Below are 19,408 nucleotides of genomic sequence, written 5' to 3' on the forward strand. Positions count from 1 at the left end.
TGAACATTGCATGCCTAGGAATCTGCCACCCTCCCACTGTTGGATATGTAGAAAAGTATTGTGGTGCAACGGCCCAGATGGAGTCGAGGGATCCTAGATGGCAGATTAGGACAGGAACCAGTGATACACACAGATCAATGCTTGCTGGCTCTCTATTAACTTAAAAACTTTTGGAAAGAGGAAAGGAACTCTTCAGTAAGAATTCCAGAAGGCCCTCAAATAAATGTCCATAATAAAATATCATAGAAAAGACAATTAGTGGATTTCAGAAAAGAGCCATCTAATGATTACCAAGACAGAACATCAAAACACAAACAACCAAAGAAGTGGTAACTTGGACTTTATCAAAATGAAAAACTTTTATATTGCAAAGGGCTTCATTAAGAGAGTAATGTTTGATAAGACAACCCATGCAGTGGGGAAAAAATATTTGCTAATGGCACACACCAGAGGTAGGCAGATCTCTGAGTTCAAGGCCAGGTAGAGATATACTGTGAGACTGTTTCCAAAACCAAAAAATTAAAATAAAATAATAATAATAAAAAACCCTTCCAGGTGGTGGTGGTAAACACCTTTAATCCCAGCACTCAGGAGGCAGAGGTAGGATCTCCTTGAGTTCAAGGCCATCCAGGTCAATGTGTTGAGTTCCAGGACAGCCAGAGCTACACAGAGAGATCCTGTCTTGAGAAACTAAAAAAGAAAAGGAGGAGGGGGAGGAGGAGGAAGAGGAGGAAGAGGAGGAGGAGGAGGAAGAGGAAGAAGGAGGAGGAGGAGGAGGAGGAGGAACAATAACAACAACAACAACAAAAAGTATACAAACTACCAGTAAGCACAGGAAAAGATGCTCAACCTAGCAAGCCACTAGAAAAAGCAAATTAAAACCTCACAGCAGAACGGCAGTAATCAAAGTCAGGTAAGTCAGTGAGGGTGCAGACAACTCAGAGCCTTTAAACTGCTGAGAGGAATGAAGGACAAGGAAGCCACTTCTTGTATGCATGCACGCACACAAAATGGCAAAACCAGGCATCCACTTTATTATTTTAAGTGTACTTACAAGCACAGTTCACTTAGTTCTAGAAATGAATGCTTTTGGGGGGGGGGGCAATTTTCTAAAAGTTTTCCAACTTTTAAATTAGGTATATAGGTATAAGTCTATGCATGGCTTTGTGCCTGTGAGAGTGTAAGGGTCTTCAGTATCTAGAAGAGGAAGATGGGACTAGAATTCCTGTCCTTGGTAAGAGCAATACTTGTGGCTAAAGTAACGAGTTCTGGGTTACTTCTGTTGGCAAAGGAAATCTCAAAACAGCCTAATATACACTCTTGTTGTGTGGTTACTAGTGTTAACTCTGATGGAGATGTATAATGAAAAGGAACAAGCTGAGCAAATAAAAATACAAAATGTACAGATTGAGAAAAGGGGTACCAGGAAGTAGACTAGAGCTAAATCCTGTGTTCGAGGAGATAAACAGATTAAGAAATGGAATAAAAGGAGTGGTGACCTCAGGGCAAGATCCCCATCCAGCTAAACTTCCAATTTGTGAAAAGGAACTAAAGAAAAATTTAGAGCCAGGTGTGGTGGTACACACCTTTAATCCCAGCACTACTGGAAGGCAGAGCTGGTCAATCTCTGAGTTTGAGGCTAGGCTGGTCTAAAGATCCAGTTTCAGGATAGCCAAGCTTAGGCAGTAAAGGACAGAAAGCTGGTGAAGATGTATTTGAACAAGGAAGCCATGTTCCAGCCTTAGTAGCAGAAGAACTCAGTAGCTTTGGCCACATGGTTCTGGAGTTAAGGATAGAATAAAAAGCTATGGACTTTGCCCCAAAGACTAAGGAAAGCTGCTGAGGCCAAGCATGTGTCAGGGGTCTAGAAGAGAGGCCTAGTAGAGAGGCCATTGCATGAAGCTGAAGTTGAAGCCTGGATTGCCTTGGAGATCAGAGATATTAGAGATGCCAGAGTCGTGGGACACCTGCGAAAGAGAGCTGCTAACAGGGAAGGGAACCAGAATAAGAAAAAGAATCATGGTGGAGTCAGCAAAGCTGAACAGAATTGGAGATCTGAAGAGCATTTTGACATCAGGCATGGAGATGCAGAGTTTGGAGTTTGCCCAGCTGTTTTTGGTCTTGCTTTGGGTTCAGTATTCCCTCACTATGCTCCCTTCCCTACATCTTAGAATGGTAATGTATATCCTGTACATTATACATTATAAGTATATGATCTGCTTTTTGATTTTACAGGGGATTGCAGTTAAAAGATTGCATGAGTCTCTGAAGAGACTTTGGACTTTTAAAATAAGTTTGGGACTGTTATAGACTATGGGGACTTTTGAAGTTGCACTAAATGCATTTTGCATTATGATATTGTTACAAGCTTATGGGGGTTGGCCAGGAAATGGACTAAACCTCTGAAACTGTAAGCTGCTACTCAATTAAACATTTTCCTTTATAAGAATTGCCGTAGTAATAGTGTCTCTTCACAGCAACAGAGATCCTAAGATATTAATTTTAATATGTATTACTTATTATAAAATGATATTATTTACTTACTGAGTATATGTAGGGGGATGCATATGTGCCAGAGATGCCCGTGTTGAAGGTAGGAGTTGGTTCTCTCTTGGTGAGAGATTGTCACAGGCTGCTAAGCTATCTCGGTGGCCCTATATGCTTTTTATTTTTTAAAGATTGGGGTATATAAAAGGATGGAAATAGGCTCATCCTTCCAGCTCACTGATTGGGTCCCCCATCCACCAGTAGCACCAGTAAGTATCCCATTTGGTTGGTGTAAATGCTTCTCTAAGTTTCTGTTACTCTTGGACTTCAGACACCTTTCATTTCTGTGCTTGGTTTTCTCCTTTTGGCTCCCCTCAAAAGTCCTGGTACCAGGCACTGAGTCTCTTCTGGCTGTTAGCCCTAACACCCGCTGAGTGCAGTGATGACCCACTGAATTGGCTTGTGTCTTCCTTTTCTGTTCCTCCCTGAGTCCTGGGGACAGCCTGGACCAGAAGCTTAGGCCCCTCCTCTCTTCTGCACCCATAGGAATGGTGCTGTCCATACCTTCTGATTCCTGCTTAAGATGCCTCTTAGAAAACCTCCAGCCTTTTCACCTGGCACCCAAGTGTAGCATGATTAATAAAAACCCAGATACAGATCAGTCAGTAGAGCATGGGACTCTTAATCTCAGATCATGGGTTTGAGCCCCACATTGGGCACCATTTGTGGCACGATTAATACAAACCCAGAGACAGATATTGGGGTTTAACCTGAAGGTCAGAAAAGCAAAACATCCAACCATTGGCTCTTACCTCTAACTCAGTCCAAAATGGTGATCCTGCCTCCAGGAATCCTTAAAATGAGACTATGTCTGAGAACTGTCTCCTCCTGTTTTATATTCCTCTCTGGGGCTGGGATTAAAGGCATGTACCACTGGTGTCCAGTTTCTGTGGCAAACTAGTGTGGTTACTGGGATTAAAAGTGTGTGTTACCACTCCTGGTCTGTAAAGCTAATAGGGCTGTTTTACTCTCATCTTCAGGCAAGATTTATTTATTAAAATACAAATGAAATACACCTGACCCTAAGGGCTCCAAATTTATTCACTTTTGCAATCAAATGTGCTCCTGATATCCCTGAGATAATCAATCTAAATGTGACCAACAGCACCCTAGATCCCAATATTATTTGGAACCTTTACAAATACTGAAATGAAAGTGTGAACAGAAAGAGGTTCCCCATTCCCAATTTTTCTTCTCTTTGCTACAAGCTCCCTATTTATTTTGTCTGGTCTCTGCCATACATAGTGCATATGTCTGGTCTTTAACATTGATGGATCTGTAAGTTTGTTGCAAAGTGTGCTGGGGGGAGGAAACAAGCTAGTGACCATATATATATATATATATATATATATATATATATATATATATATATATATACAAACACACACACACACACACGCCCTGTATATACCTGTATACACCTCATACTGGCTGGTGTGTGTCTCTGCACCTTTTCTCTCTTTGATATTTTGGGTTTCATTACTCATTCTCTAAAGCCCCCTCCCCCATCATGGCTTAATTTATGTAGCATGTTTTTATTTTTCTTCTCTTATCCACTCTCCTCCAGGCAGCTGTTAAGATTTACAGATTGCCTGCCCTGGGTTTTTTCTTTTAAATTTAAATAAAATTGTCCTTACGCCTCTATTTGACTCTATTGCTAAATTCTTGTAATAATAAGCCCAATAACTCCAATCTGGCAATTTACCAAGTAATAACCTAAAAATTTGCCAGGCAGTGGTGGCACACACCTTTAATCCCAGCACTTGGGAGGCAGAGGTAGGCAGATCTCTGTGAGTTCAAGGCTAGCCCAGGACAGGTTCCAAAGCGACAGAGAAACTCTGTCTGAAAAACAATAACACCACCACCTACAACAACAAAAACAATCTAAAAACTTTATGGTAACATGTAATGGCCTGTATGGAGAGTATTATTATATTATATTACAGAAGCTTTTCTGAGTCTGAGGATACAATATAACCATAGCTTGTTCCTAGGAGACCCAGATGACACCTCTGTTGAAGTTAGTTTACAAATGGTGACCACCACTCCCACAGCTGTGAGACGCTGAGGCAGAACAATAACAATCTGTAGTAAAGCAGAGTCCAGAAATTAACAAATGAAAAGTGGCAGCACAGCATGCCATGTGAGTTGTGTAGAGGACAACTTATAGGAGTTGGTTTTCTCTTTCCACCATGTAGGTACAAGGTGTAGTGGGCTGTCAGGCTTAGTAGCAGGCTCTTTTACCTGCTAATCCCTATCAGTGGCCCTTTTATTATTTCTATAACTAGAAAAAGCAAAGACATCAGTCAGATCATACAGTGTAACATTGGATTTGTAAAAGAGTATTATTTGTGTCAGGAATCTGAGGTCTTGTCACCAAGGCCAGCAGATAGGTTCTCACCCATGTCTCCATTCCCCCTACTTAGTCACTAGAAGATTCTATGTGCAAGAGAGATGTGTAGCAGTATTTTGCTTCTAGTTATACAAGTGCTGTGTGTGTAGGGAGGTGACGGTGATGGGGGGTTAGAAAAATCTATACTCTGCATGGCTTTGGGAACTATCAGGGCAGCTCTCATATCTCCCTTGACCATGGCCTGGACCTGCTACTTAAGCAAGTTAATGCATGTGCAAACCAGATATGTGTGAGACCCTCTATTTGAAAATGGGGAGCAGATGGGACTGTGGGCTTGTCCCCAGATATGTGAGGTTCTGGACAACTGAGCTGGTAGTTGTATTTTATATAGTATGAAGAAGTAATGTATTAGAGTCACAACCTCTCAGAGTAGACAATTGTACAATTCAGTGGTTTGACTGATTTGCTTTTCTGATTTTTAGGTTGAACCCCAATATTTGTCGCTGGGTTTTTATGATTCATGCTACAGTCTGCCTTGTTATCATCTTTTGTGTTCTGGAACAACTTCACTGTAGCTCTGTTGAAAGTGGTTCTATGGATGCAGGCAGTGATAAGGACTGCCAAGACAGACTTCTCTGAGACCTGGAGGTGACAAACTGTTTGTGTCCCTTGGGTTAGCAGACACAGTATTTGTTCTGTTTACTTACTGTCTTCAAAACTACTTCAAGCCTCCTGCCTGGTTTCAGACTTTTATAGCTAAAGGATGTATCTGATATATAGATGGCGTTTAATATAGCCTTTTAACCAAGGTTATGGAAGGTTTAGGTGTAGATGAAAACATCACTTAAAAACTCTGACTTTCATATCAGACACATGAACTCAAAAACAAAATGGTATTTCCTATTTTTTCCCATTTATATCAAGCCAATCTTCTCCTGGTCCGATTTCTTTTACCAAATTCCTTTCTTGTTTTCTTTTTTAACCAAATATGGGAGATATTTACCCAAGTGTTCCTTAAAATAAATCTATAGTCTTCCAAACTTCCTGCCCAATAAGAAGCTCAGTTCAGCACACTTCAGGAAAAAAAATTCCTGTTGCTCAGCAGAAGTATGCTTGAAGACCGAAGGAAATTGTTGAATTCCTATGAACTTGGCATATACATTTTATATATCATCACAACTTTTCAAAGGTGTGTGTGTGTAGGCTGGAAGAACAACTATTGGTCAGTTCTCTCTCCTCACTGTAGGCTTAAAAAGCCAAATTCATGTCATCAGACTTGAGCAGCAAGCTGAACTGTCTTGCCAGTCCATCAAATGTGCTTTACAGAAGCACATTTGCAGAAATAGAGGCAAATAGACATTAGTTGGCTTAAAGACACTTGGCTTGGGGGCTGGAGAGATGACTCAGCAGTTGAGAGTACTGACTGCTCTTCCAGAGGACCAAGGTTCAATTCCCAGCACCCATATGGCAGTTCACAACTGTCTGTGACTCTAGTTCCACAGGATTTAACACCCTCACACAGACATATACGAAGGCAAAAGCACCAATGCGTATAAAAAAATAAATAATAATAAAAAAAGACACTTGGCTTGCGAAGTAGAATTATCATTCACACCCAGGCTGCTTGGCTTTCATAGCCTGCATTCTGCACACATCTCAATGTGCAAAATGCTTATCATTCAATCACTCCGCAGACTAAAAGTACCATGTACTAAGAATAATGAGGCACAGAAGCGAATAAAGGTGGAAGAAGTAGAACTTAGTATCTTTTGGGAAAAGAATATTTGCATGTCACAATAAAAAAGGGTGGGGTTTGGGGGGGCGTCTAGACAGGGTTTCTCTGTAGCTTTAGAACTGTCCTGGAACTTGCTTTATAGACCAAGCTCGCCTTGAACTAACAGAGGATCACCTGCCTCTGCCTCCCAAGTGCTGGGAATAAAGGTGTGCGCCACTATTGTCTGGCTAAAAAAGGGTTTTTCTAACTTGATGCTGTTGATATTTGAAGTCAGATTATTTTTTTATCCTTATTTTAAAAACAGTTTTATTTGTATTTCATGTATGCAAGTGTTTTGCTTACATGTCTGTGTACTAGTTGTGTGTCTGGTATTCAAGGAGGCCAGAAGAAGGCATTGAATCCCCTGGAACTGGAATGTTACAGACATTTGTGAGTTGCCATGTGGGTGCTGGTAATTTAACCTTAGTCTTATAGAGGAGCAACAGATGCTCTTAACTGTTGGACTATTGCTCTAGCCCCTTCCTTATTTTTAGCAAACAAATAATTGTGTATTACATTTTGTGGAGCTCGAGATTTCTCTGTGGTAGACTGTCCTATGCACAATAGGACACTGAGCAGGAAGCCTGGCCTGTACCTTTTCCACCCTGTCCCACCCTAACATATTTTTCTAAAAGCTAAAGATGTCTCCAAATATTGTTCCTGGTTGAAAACAATGTAATACATTTAAAAAGTTTACAAAAATATGGACATGGGCTAGAGAGATGGCTCAGCAGATAAGAGTGCTACCCTTTCTTGTAGAGAACTTGAGTTTGATCCCCAGCACCCATGTTGGATGGCCTACAACTTCCGTAACTCCAGCTCCAAGAAATCAGATACCTTCTTTTGGCCTCTCTAGGCATCTGCAAATAAGACACATACTTTATTTAAAATTTAAAAAAGTTGATATAGCAAGTATCCTAAGCACTGCATAGAATGCTTCTAGGGATGCCAAAGCAATAAGCTATAGTCATGTCTCCCTATGCCAGAATATGACACATATCTACTTGTTTTGCTGACCAGAGGCAGCATGCTGAATGTAAAAGACTGCAAAGTAAAGCAGCTGGAGTAACCAGCCACCTTTTTTCCTTCAGACACAAGAATTTTAGTTCCATTATTCCTCTTGAAATAGACTGAGCTGAGCTTGGGTTAAGGACCAGGACACTCAAGTATTCCAGAAAACACCTGTGAGCAAAACCCCAAATAAGAGTGCTGTGCTGAGGATAAGTACCTCTCTTCCCACCCCAATACATGCAGGACTCAAAAAGGACTCTGAAGCTTACCAGACACCTAAAACTTACTGCTCAGATAAAGGCTCACCTTTATAACCTGCTTCTAGAAGGTCATGGCTGAAGGTTACATACTAATTCAAGCATCAAAGATACTAAGATGTTCTAGGACACTGAGAAGTTCTTCCTGTTGGTCTGGTCATTTGTTGTTATACATTGCCCTCTACGGCCTGTATTGCCTACTCATTCCCATTGACTCTGTAACAGTCACAGAGCTAGATGATTTTTGTGAGATCTTGCAGTAGGAATATAACATTGGGTCAGAAAACTCAGATTTCAAGTTTTATTCCATATTCTCAAAAATTAAGAGCCCCTAATAATTTTTTTGTATGGCTTACAGCTATTATATTTAGCTTACTGGGAACTAAAACATAAAGTTAGAACACAGAACACGCAAGTACATATTCCATTACTCGCGAGAAAGAGGAAGTCAGCACATACAATGACACTCTTGGAAAGCTCCATCCACTAAATACTTCTGAGAAGATGGAGTGAAAAAGACATACGGCACTTCAGTATACTATGAAAATAGTTCTGAACTTTAGGGTCTCCTGGCCACACTTTAAAATCTGATTTTATAGTGTTGGAATAACAACTATGCCGGAACCAGAGAAGCCAGTGAGACAGATCCCAGAAGAGAACAGCCCTATGTTCAAGGTATTTGTAAAAACCCATTCACCATCATGAAGTCACTGATACTTTGGGGGAAATTTTCTTTTGTTGTTGTTTTGGTTTGGTTTTTCAAGACAGATGTGTATCCCTGGCTGTCCTGGAACTCTGAGGACCAGACAGACTGGCCTTGAACTCAGAGACCCACCGGCCTCTAGCTTCAATGCCCAGCCGCTTTTCTTTTAGGCAACAATTGTTGCCATTATTGTATCGCATATAGGCTCGGGTTAATATCTGGAGACAAACACTTTTCTGTTTCAGTTAGATTCATTTTCTTCTCCATTTATTTACTATGTGAGAAAAAGAGTAGAAATAAAAGTACATTCACCTTTTAACAATATTTTCTGTTTTGAACTAGAGGTTGTCAATGCTGTTAGTTACCCTCCAGAACATGACAACAGAAACCTATTGCTGAAGACACCACATTCTTGAGTTAGAACATAGAGAAATACAGATAGTATCATCTAGAAGCATCCTCTCTACTGGTTTTCATAGCGGGAAGACACTATGTATACTATAGAAAGAGAAGTGCAATCATCAGTCCCACCCAACTGCGAACCCTGTGAGCTACAACAATGACTCTGCTTGACAAGATAAGGTCCACGGGTGCAATAGTGGGTGTTAATGGTATAAGAGTAACAAATGGAGTTAAGGTCCACTCCAGGAGATGGAACCCATAGAGAGATGGATTACGGACCCCAAGGGAAAATGTACTACCGTTATTCTACTAAACGGACACAGCAATAAAACACCTCATAACTTACTGCTATACCCATTGATCATATCTCAGCCCTGGTAAGAGAAGCTGCCCCTTGCGGTAGATGCAATTAACTCAGAGAATAAGAGACTTCAGAGTGCTCAGTCCTAAATGGGATGTCTATATTACTTACCTTCTCTCAAGGCTCAAGGATCTATCCGAAGAGGAGGACAAAAGATTGTTAAGAACCACTGTAGTGGATGACCTCAAGAAAACTGTTTTCCAAGTACAAAAGGCAGATGTACACATATGAACTGCTAATGATTATGATAAATTGCATAAGACCTGCAAAAATCCAAGTCAGACAAAACCCTTGCATGGAGAAATGGAGTTGGACATAAAGTCCCACTCCTGCCTGAGGAGTTTTGACATCTGATTGCTGCTGGAAGAGGGAGAGTTGGCTTTCTTTAATGGTATGGCACCTGGTATATTGATCACACTCCAGGGCAGGCCTCATGCTCAGGAGCGGTAGATCAACACAAACTGGACTCAATGGGGGAGAGAGCAAGAGAGTGAGAGAAAGAGAAAACTAAGTTGGATGGTTAGGGAGGTAGGGATGATCTGGATGAGCTGGGGAAGAGGGATGAATATGATCAAAATATACTATATGATATTCTCATAGAATAATTATTTTTAAAAAAGAAAGACACTTTGTTAACAAGAACAACAAAAACCACAAACTTGTCTATTTTGATAGCTGCAATCTGGGAGATTGCATTTCCCCAGACAGACGAATGCAGAGAAGGATGGGGCTCTCCCATTTCTGTCTCCTTTTCTTCTGTATACCAGGACTCAGAAATATCAGGCATCCCTTCTTAGGGCTACACTTTATCACTTCAGGAACAAAACAGCGCTGTTGTTGTTGTTGCTATTTTGCTATGTTTGGTTTTGTTTATTGAGACAAGGCCTCACTTGGGAGCCCAGGCTGGCCTGGGATTCATTATGTAGTTCATACTGACCTCAAATTCATAATGATTCTATTATCTTAGTTTCTCAAGTCATTGGGATTCCAGGCACAAACCAACACATTCCACTTTATTATTATAATTACTTATACCTACTGCCATTCTATTCCATATACTATAAAATTACTTAAGGCACACCATTTTATTTAGGTAAAATACATATAATACAAAATTTACCGTATCAATTATTAAGCACACAGGTCAGCAGCATTGTCAATCATAGCTATCAATAACTTCTAGAACCTTTTTATCTTTCTAGACTGAAAATTTCCACTTTTTTTAAAAAAAAATACTTTTTTGCTCCTGGATCCCGGAGTCTGGCAATCATTTATTTCACTCTGTCTTTCTGGATTTCACTATAAACGCAATATAACTTTGGATGCTAAAAGAAATAGAAGGATGATAAGAGAAGGAAAGAGAGAGCAAGGAGATACAGGCAATAAAAGCCACTTTTTTTAGTATATTCATTTGTGCTAGGAACAACGACTAACAGTAGATGTACTCTCTCCTTTAGATCCTGCTCCTACTGAGGTTGGAACATGCAAAGGGCTGAGTGACTACAGGGGTCAGAGCTGGAAAGGGTTGAAACGAGGCTATAACTTGGTGCTTGTACAGCATGTGGGAGGTCCTAGTCATCAGTATGGAGAACTGTTAAGACTGGGGTTTAAACCTTGATTAAAGAAAACATCCCATGGCTCTGACTTCTGGTCATCTTGGTCACCAGGTGTATGAGTCAGAGCTCAGTAAAGACACAAAAAACTAAAACAGCAGTTGTTGTTTTTTTTTTTTAATTTTCTTTGCGATGGCATTTCTGAGACTCTGGTCTGGATGACGGGGCAGCCTAAACACAGGGTGCAGTTCTCTATCAGCCTTCACCCTTGGTTTCCCTGTAATCCACCAGGAGGGCCAGTTTTTGGAGCAGTTTTGCTCATGGCACAGACAGGTCTTCCCTGCCACTCTGTAGGCTATTCAGTCTCTGCACTGCATGTCTAAGAGTGAAAATGGAATAGAACAGAGGCAAACATGACTCTTCAGCAACTCCCCTGGGTAAAAATGATTGATATGTGGGCCTTCTCAGTTCCCAGAGCCAGATCTTATGATACAGCCATTCTATTAGAATCCTTTAGTAGTTCCATAAAGACCAAATTCTTCAACATGAAACCTTTCTTCCTCAGCAACTTTCCACATCCCTAAAGAATCTCTGGCTTCCTGTGCTCTACACTGTTCTTCCCCATCTCTTAATTTCATAGTCCACTTTGGCTGCCATCCCTTCAATAACTATGACCACATCCATTTACAGATCTCTACTATGAAAACACGTGGCCCAAGAGTCTTCTCTCAATAGACCCAACTTCAGGTCACCTAGTACCAAGAATACCGCCCACAAGGCTATGATAGCATTCTTGACTTAGCAACTACTGAGTCCTTAGCTTAAGAATAACAGACCAGCAGTATTCCAGGCTTCAGCCCATTTCTGAAGAAAACATTTTCTTCCTACCTTCACACATGACAAGGTGAGACAGGCTTAGTTCCATAGTGTGATTTTAGCCCCAGAGAACAGCTGGTCAGCCTATAAAGTACCTGATTTGCGTTGGGCCAATGAGGCCCCTTCTTGAAATTTTTTAGAATCAAAAACAGGAATGCTGGATTTGTATCTTCCACTGAGTAGGTGGGGCAGGGGAGATAAAGCAGGTCTACAAAGAGATCTGGGGAGGGGGATGCTGACTTGGTGAGTAGTGGCAGTACCAGATATAAGTTCTGTGATATTGCTCAACCTTCAGAACAACTCTTGCCTGTAGAGTGAGAGCTGTGATTCTGCCATGTAGAAGCAACAGTCCAGACCACACCCGGATGATATTAAAAGCAGCTAGTGTCTATTATCTAGAAGACTGGCCAAGACAAGAGGAGACAAGAAGTCAACACTAGTGAAACACAGAATAGTCCTGTTTCATCTCCAGGCTCTTGTGAGCTGTGTGATCTCAGATCATGTGGAGAAATTAACTAGGACTCAGTTTACTCAACATAACATGGAAATGTGGACAAGATGTCAATGTGACAAGCAAAGACATCTACAGCTCCTAGCAGGCAGTGAGCACCCACCCAGGATGGCTGCTTTTGCCTTCATTCAGAATTGTATGGGCTAAGTGCTCTGTTAATACCTCATGGCCCTACAGCAATCAGAAAGGCTATGCTTCACAAAGGAGCAAGGCACCAAGAACTGAAATTGCCTTTCTAAGGTCACTCAGCCAAGATGGCATTTCTAACATAAAATTCTCTAAGTATTTGTTCACTAACTTCCCCATACCATCTTCTGAAACACTGGACACAGGCAGGCCCAGACTTGCTGGATGTACTGTATTTTTTTGTTTGTCTGTTTTGTTTTTCGAAACAGGGTTTCTCTGTAGCTTTGGGGCCTGCCCTGGAACTAGCTCTTGTAGACCAGGCTGGCCTCAAACTCACAGAGATCCGCCTGCCTCTGCCTCCCGAGTGCTGGAATTAAAGGCGTGCGTCACCATCACCCAGTTGGATGTACTGTATTTCAAAAAGCTAGCACAGAATTGGTCTACCTTGGGTTTGGGGCTTATCCAGCCTAGAATTTCAGAATTCAGGTGAAGTGAATTCTGCTGGAAACTCTAGCACATCACATGCATCCTGACATGAGAGTCTCCACGAATTTGATGGGTCACAACAGTCAAATTAAGATCAACCTCTTAAATTTTTGTAGCCTTGTAATATGCTTAATAAACACTACGAAACTGAAGAGCTGAAATGCCTGAGGCATACAGACTTTTGCACTTTGGGAATAATTTAAGACCTTTCTCAAAAGTAAGCTGCCCCCAAATGTCAATCTTACTGTTTCTAAGGGGTTCAATCTTTGAGCTCTGTAAAGAGAGTGTTAGGGAAGATCCTAACCATGGTCCAGAAGGTCAGGTTACGAGACAACAAGGTCCCAAAGACAGCATCTCTGCACTAAGTGAAAAAGAAACCACCAAGGGCTGCAGAGGTTTACCTGAGCCTGGTCTAAAGTAAGGCCTGGTTAGGTTACTTGAACCTGGCCTGCTTCTTTCCTGTGGAGTTCATCCTTACCTCAACTCTATCTAACTGGCTGGGGGGTGGTGGCGCAGGCCTTTAATCCCACCCAGCACTTGGGAGGCAGAGGCAGGCGGATCTCTGTGAGTGCGAGGCCAGCCTGGTCTACAAGGGCTAGTTCCAGGACAGGCTCTAAAACTACAGCAAAACCCTGTCTCGAAAAAACAAAACAAAAAACAAAAATCTTTACCTAATTGATGTTGTCTATACCTGCGCTACAGAACTAAAAAGATTAGAAGTATGTGATCATAAATTATTTTTTTTCTTGTAAGTTTAAAGTGCTGATATCAAAGCCCCTTGGCAATAATCTAAGACGATGAATCTATGCCTTTTGCTTTTAAAATAAAACGATTTGAAATCCTAGAGAAGCATTTATGCCTTTTAAAATAATCAGGTCATGATTTCCTGTGGGCAGGAGAGCTCCGTGTCTAGCCCTTCTGGTTTCCTACAGGCTTTCTGTGGTGACAGAGACAAGTTTCAATATCCATTCATGGCAGTTCCTGCAGCCCCACCTGCACACTGGGCTGGCTGTGTGTTCTTCCTACACCTTTTAACTTTTTTCCTTTCTTGCAGTGCTGGTGATGAAACCCAAGGCCTCATACATGCTAGACAGGAGCTCTATTACCAAGCCACATTCCCAGCCCATTTCCTATGCCTTTGTGCTTCTCCATGCCTATCTCTCCTTGCCATAACCACTGAAAGCCAAGAAATAGAAGGAAAACTCATACTATCTGCAAGGGATTGGCATGCTGAGCTACTGGGAAGATTATTATGCCCTCCCCCATACTGAAGTCTTTTGTTTCTACCCTTGGGAAACCATAAAAGTAGACAACAGAATTTACAAAGTTAATGAAATTAGAGGAGGAAGAGGGAGGAGGGGATTTATCACATCTCCATTACCAACCCACATTTAAAGCAAACAGTAACCATCTTACTTTGTCTGGCCCAGGCATCTTTACTAATGATTTTATTCAGACCCAAACTCTTAAGGTAAACAGCAATAGCAAATGCGGCTGCCTTGTGCCACACTCCCAGTCCTAGCCTTTTCCAACAGAAATAAGTTGCTGCTCTTAGGCAGGTAGAGAGCCATTATGCTAAGTTCCTAGTCCCTCACATTCAATAACTATTTCATGAAAAGTCAACACAAGAAGAGCTCCATGATTCAATACCTATCTAAGGTTTCTATCCCCCTGGCTTCATAGACCAGCAGGCCAAACCATATAAAACTCACCAAGTAAACCATGGTGCAGTTGATTCAGGCAGTGGAGAAACAATTTGGTTCTGAATGACTTCAACAAATGCCCGCTACTAAACTATCTAAGGACATATACTTTGGGCCCTGTTACAACCCACTGGGCTGGGGAAAACAAATGAAGCCAGTAAGCTGAGCATGGTACAGCAGCAGCTTAAGTATAGAAGCAAATGGCATATTCGAAGCAGACACCTACAAGGAGAGCACTGTTCCTACACTTTGGATGTAGCTGGCATTTCTCCTAAGAAAACACTAACTCTCAAGAGGGTTACTGCTCCTAACCATCATTAAACAGCTCTGGTCAACTACTGAAATGATGAAGTATCAAGGCTGAGCCACCTCAAACACCTTGATTCAACTTAGTGAACCATAAACCAAACAGGCTATAATTTGTGTCAGGTTTTCCCCTCCAATGAAAGGGTAGGAAAACTTGTCAAGAGTCATGGAGCTTCTCAAAAGGCAAATTAGGCTTCTGAGAGTCTCCAGGACCAAAGAATTGGCAAGTAGACAGGTAGAGCCACATGCTAAGCTTAGAGTGTCTGGCAAGAAATTCTTTAAGTTTGGTGATGGCTCCCTGCACAGTACCACCTCTTCTTTGGCCTGAATATCCAAAAGAGTCTGAGCTTCCAGGAACAGGTCTCAGTTGTCTTCCCAGAGGACACAGATCTGTAGCTCTGGGGTCCATAAAATGTCTAGGTGATAAGACTACTCTTAGGGACTATTTTTCCTCTAACCAAAAATTCAAATTACTTTCACAAAACCCTTCCTTTTAACAAAACGATCTACTTTAAAACAGTTATGACCTATCAGATTAAAAGTTCCTGATGGATGGATTTCCAAAATAAATTTATTTCTATCTAATACTGCAGTCAGAAGTTATAGTGGCACATTAGGCATCAAGCACTGCATGTCACCTCACCTCCTAGTCACCTGGGAGGTAAGTTCTAATGCAGGGCCATAATTGCTGTCTGCTGTTCTGAAACTAAGGAAGCTCTAAATCCCAAGGTTTTCCATAACGTACCTGGCAACAAAAATTAATGGACTCGAACTCATTTTAAGGCAAAGCAGCTGTGGGCTAACAGGAGGCTATTTAGATTATAGTTATCCCACTTAATGGGAATATTCATATGATTTGCTATATATATATGAATATGTGTGATTACTGAGTATGGCCCCAGGTCCCCAAGGTTACTTAAGAGACAATATATACACTTAATACTTTCCCAAACCTCCCAAATCTTAGGTTTAAACATCTGGCCCTAAAGGTATAACATATAGTACTATGGGTTTCTAGTAATAACCCATTTCACAAACAAGAAGCTGAGATTCTCAGGAAAAGCAACTTGCCCAAGGCCACACAGAAGGCAGGGATAGAGCAGATTTGGATTGCTGTGCCAGCATGACTCTTTCTTAAGTCAGAAAACTTAAGTGGAAAACATCACACAATAGCAGTGACACAGAAGGCCTGGTGCTTACCTTGCCCAAGACAGTGAGACATGGTTTGGGATCCAATTCTGGCTGTTCGAGCTTCACCACTCCTACCCAGCCATATTCATACAAGTCCTCTTCATCATTGTTATTACATAGGCCCAGTGGGTGCATCTAAGAGACAAAATGAAAAGGAAATGTCACCAGGCTGGCTACAGACTGCCTTGACTCCCTTTGTGCATTTCTTATTGTGTACTAAGTCTAAGCCACCTTAAAACTTTAAACTTTAAGGCAGGGAACAGTCTTTCAATTCACAGGGAATTCCATTTCATTACAAGGAGCCGAGCACTGGAGAGAACACAATAAAACAACTAGAAAAAGATATTATAAGGGCTGGATAAATAACTTACAGTTAAGAGCACTGGCTGCTCTTCCAGAGGACCCAGGTTCAACTCCCAACATGCACAACTGTCTATGATTCTGGTTCCAAAGGATCTAATGCCCTCTTCTGGTCTCCACAAACACCAGCCCTGTATATTCTATACAGACACACGCAAACAAAATACCCACTCATAAAAATTAAATAAAGATCTATCTGTATATATATGCATATTCATGTGCATATACATTTGTGGATCCAGAGGTTGATGTTAGATGTCTTCTCATCTCTCTCTACAGAGTCTTTAAGTAAACCTGGAGCTTTTCAAACAGCTAGAATGGCTGGCCAGTATGTCTCAGAGATCCTCCTGTCTCTGCCTATACAGTGCTAGGATTATAGGCGTATACCAACATGCTTTGTTTTCACACGGTACTAGGGACTGAATTCAAGACCTCACTTTTAAATATATTTTATGACTTCTTTCTCTCTACCTTGAAAGTAATGATTGCCTAAGATAGAAGCCATCTGATAAGAGGTAGGAGAGAAAGAATCTCATATAAATGCCAATTTAAATTGCTATGAAATATTATAAATCTAACACTAAGCAATTATAAATAAAACTCACCAAGACAGTATCCTGTTTGGCTTCTAGATCTTACGGTCACATTAACTTATCCATAAGAGTCTAGAGACACATTCAGGACTTTGTGATAAATGGAAATGTGGTAAACTATCAGTATAATTAGCAGGCTAGTTATAAAAGTCTAGAAACAACAGAAATCCCAAGGTCTATGCTCACAGTTCTAGCACTGACTATTATATCAGGCTATTCTGCAGTAATTTCTTTCCTGGTTCCTTAAGACCCAGGAAGCTCATTAAAACTCAGAAGTTCTAGGGCTGAAGATTTAGTTCAGTGGTTAGGTTACTTGGTGCTCCTGAAAAGAACCAGGATTTAATTCTCAGCATCCATATAGCAGTACCCAATCATTCTCAACACCAATTCCTGGGGATCAAGATCCTCTTCTGATCTCTGTGGACATTCACACAGTGCACAGTCATACAAACAAAACATGCATACACACAAAATAAAAATAAACCTTCAAAATAAAAGAAAGACTCCAAGGTTTTAAAGGTAAGATCATTAAGACTCAGGAAGTCAACGTTAACATCTCAGGAAGTCCATGAAATTAACCAAATGCACAAGGCAACTCCCACTCCAAGCTTATGTAAGTCATAAAGGCTACCAAGCTGCCTGTAAGAATACCAGACTAACTAAATAACACGGCAAAGACACCCTCTGACCTGGCGAGTTGCCTGGAAGTCAAGCAGTGTGCTCCAGGATTCCAACTTTTGGCAGTCATCATCCATGCTGGGATGGTTTTGGTGAGGCAGCTGTCTTTAAGTCATTCCTGCTCCATCCAGTAAATGGCCCCAATAAACTCAGTTGTTTGCCAACATGGACCTAAGTGGCATTTGTACTTTGGTCTGTCCCTGATTCCCTATCTGGGGTGAGCAGACATTTGTTTAAGACTCTCCAAGAAATAGTGCAACATATCATAGGCTCCAGAGCCCAAGAGCAATCCGGAAAGAGAAAATTCTCATAGAAAATTTACCAAGTTATAAGCCTAGCATTATATGGGATAAGTCCCCCTTTTAATACTTATTTCTTATTTATATGTGTACAAGTGGTTTGCTAGCATGTACACTGTGCACCCAGTATCTGCTTGGTATCCTCAGGTGATAAGAGGGAATCAGATCCCTTAGAACTGGAGTTACAGATAATTGGTGAGCTATCTTGTGGGTCCTGGGAGTTAAACTCAGGTCCTCTAGAAGAGCATCTAATAATCTTAACTGCTGATCCATCTCTCCAGTGCTAAACTCTTAAACTGAAGAAATGTCTTTAGGTTAGTATTAAGCACCTTCTAGGACCAGGAATAGTAGCATACGCCTTTAATCCCAGCACTTGGGAAGTAGAGGTAGGGTGGATCTCTGTGAGTTTGAGGCCAGTCTGGTCTACATAGTGAGTTCCAAGACAGCCAGGACTCCATATATTGTAGTGAGAGCCTGCTTGGGAAACACAACAAAACAAAGAACCTTCTGGTTTCCACCATAGAATCCAGTATAGAAAATAAAACCCCAAAGACATCCATATTCTAACCTTTAGACATATAAATTTACCTCACACATTCTGGCAGATGTGACTAAGCATGATAAGATGGAAGTTTCCTGGTCTCTCTAGGTAGGTCAGTGTAACAAGATCAGTGTTATTCTAAGTCAATAGACCTGTAATAACTTGTAGCAGCAAATAGAAAGCTAATGCATATTATTTCTTACTTATTTTATGGATGAAAACAAAAATTCAAGGTAAATTTCCAAGATAACTTAGGCAAGCAAGTATACCCAGTCCAATGAATTCCATCTGGGACTCAGGATCTACAATTGTAAGCTGAAATTCTACAGAAGGCCAGTTTCTTTTCTCTCTTTTTCTCTTCATTATGTGAGTGTATGTGCACATGCACCCAACCAATGAATCCAAAAGTTATATGCTTTTACCCATTCAGACATGCCAAGGCTGCAGGTTTTCCCTTTAAAATCCCCTTACCCCGAAGCCTTGGGGCTGGCTTCCCCCACCCCGCTGCGTCAGTATGTTGGATTATGGTCCAAGTTAGCTAACTTGTAATCAATAAATCCTAGTGTGTTTGCAACGGACACTGGCTCTGTGGTGGCACAACACGCCAAAACAAATTTATTTATTTAATTATTTGTTCGTTTGCTCATCTAGTTTATTTATTCATTGTAAGTCTGGAACAGTCTTGCTGAGTTTCCCAAGAAGGTCATGAATTTGTTATCCTCCTGCCTCATATTCTTTTTTTTTTTTTTTTTTTTTTTAGTTTTTCGAGACAGGGTT

The 19,408-nt window shown here is 41.1% G+C and overlaps 1 protein-coding gene across 3 annotated transcripts in view; it reads right to left on the reverse strand.

Annotated features, from left to right (window-relative positions):
* LOC142833096 (kremen protein 1) overlaps positions 1-19,408 on the reverse strand; it is a 247,605-nt gene that overhangs the window by 142,866 nt on the left and 85,331 nt on the right. For all 3 annotated transcript variants that reach the window (XM_075944245.1, XM_075944244.1, XM_075944246.1), the window contains exon 2: positions 16,170-16,295. In XM_075944245.1, the coding sequence (XP_075800360.1) occupies positions 16,170-16,295 (126 nt within the window). The remainder of the gene's footprint in view (positions 1-16,169; positions 16,296-19,408) is intronic.

The sequence above is a fragment of the Microtus pennsylvanicus genome, chromosome 12, assembly GCF_037038515.1.
Source record: "Microtus pennsylvanicus isolate mMicPen1 chromosome 12, mMicPen1.hap1, whole genome shotgun sequence".
NCBI classification, from domain to species: Eukaryota; Metazoa; Chordata; class Mammalia; order Rodentia; family Cricetidae; genus Microtus; species Microtus pennsylvanicus.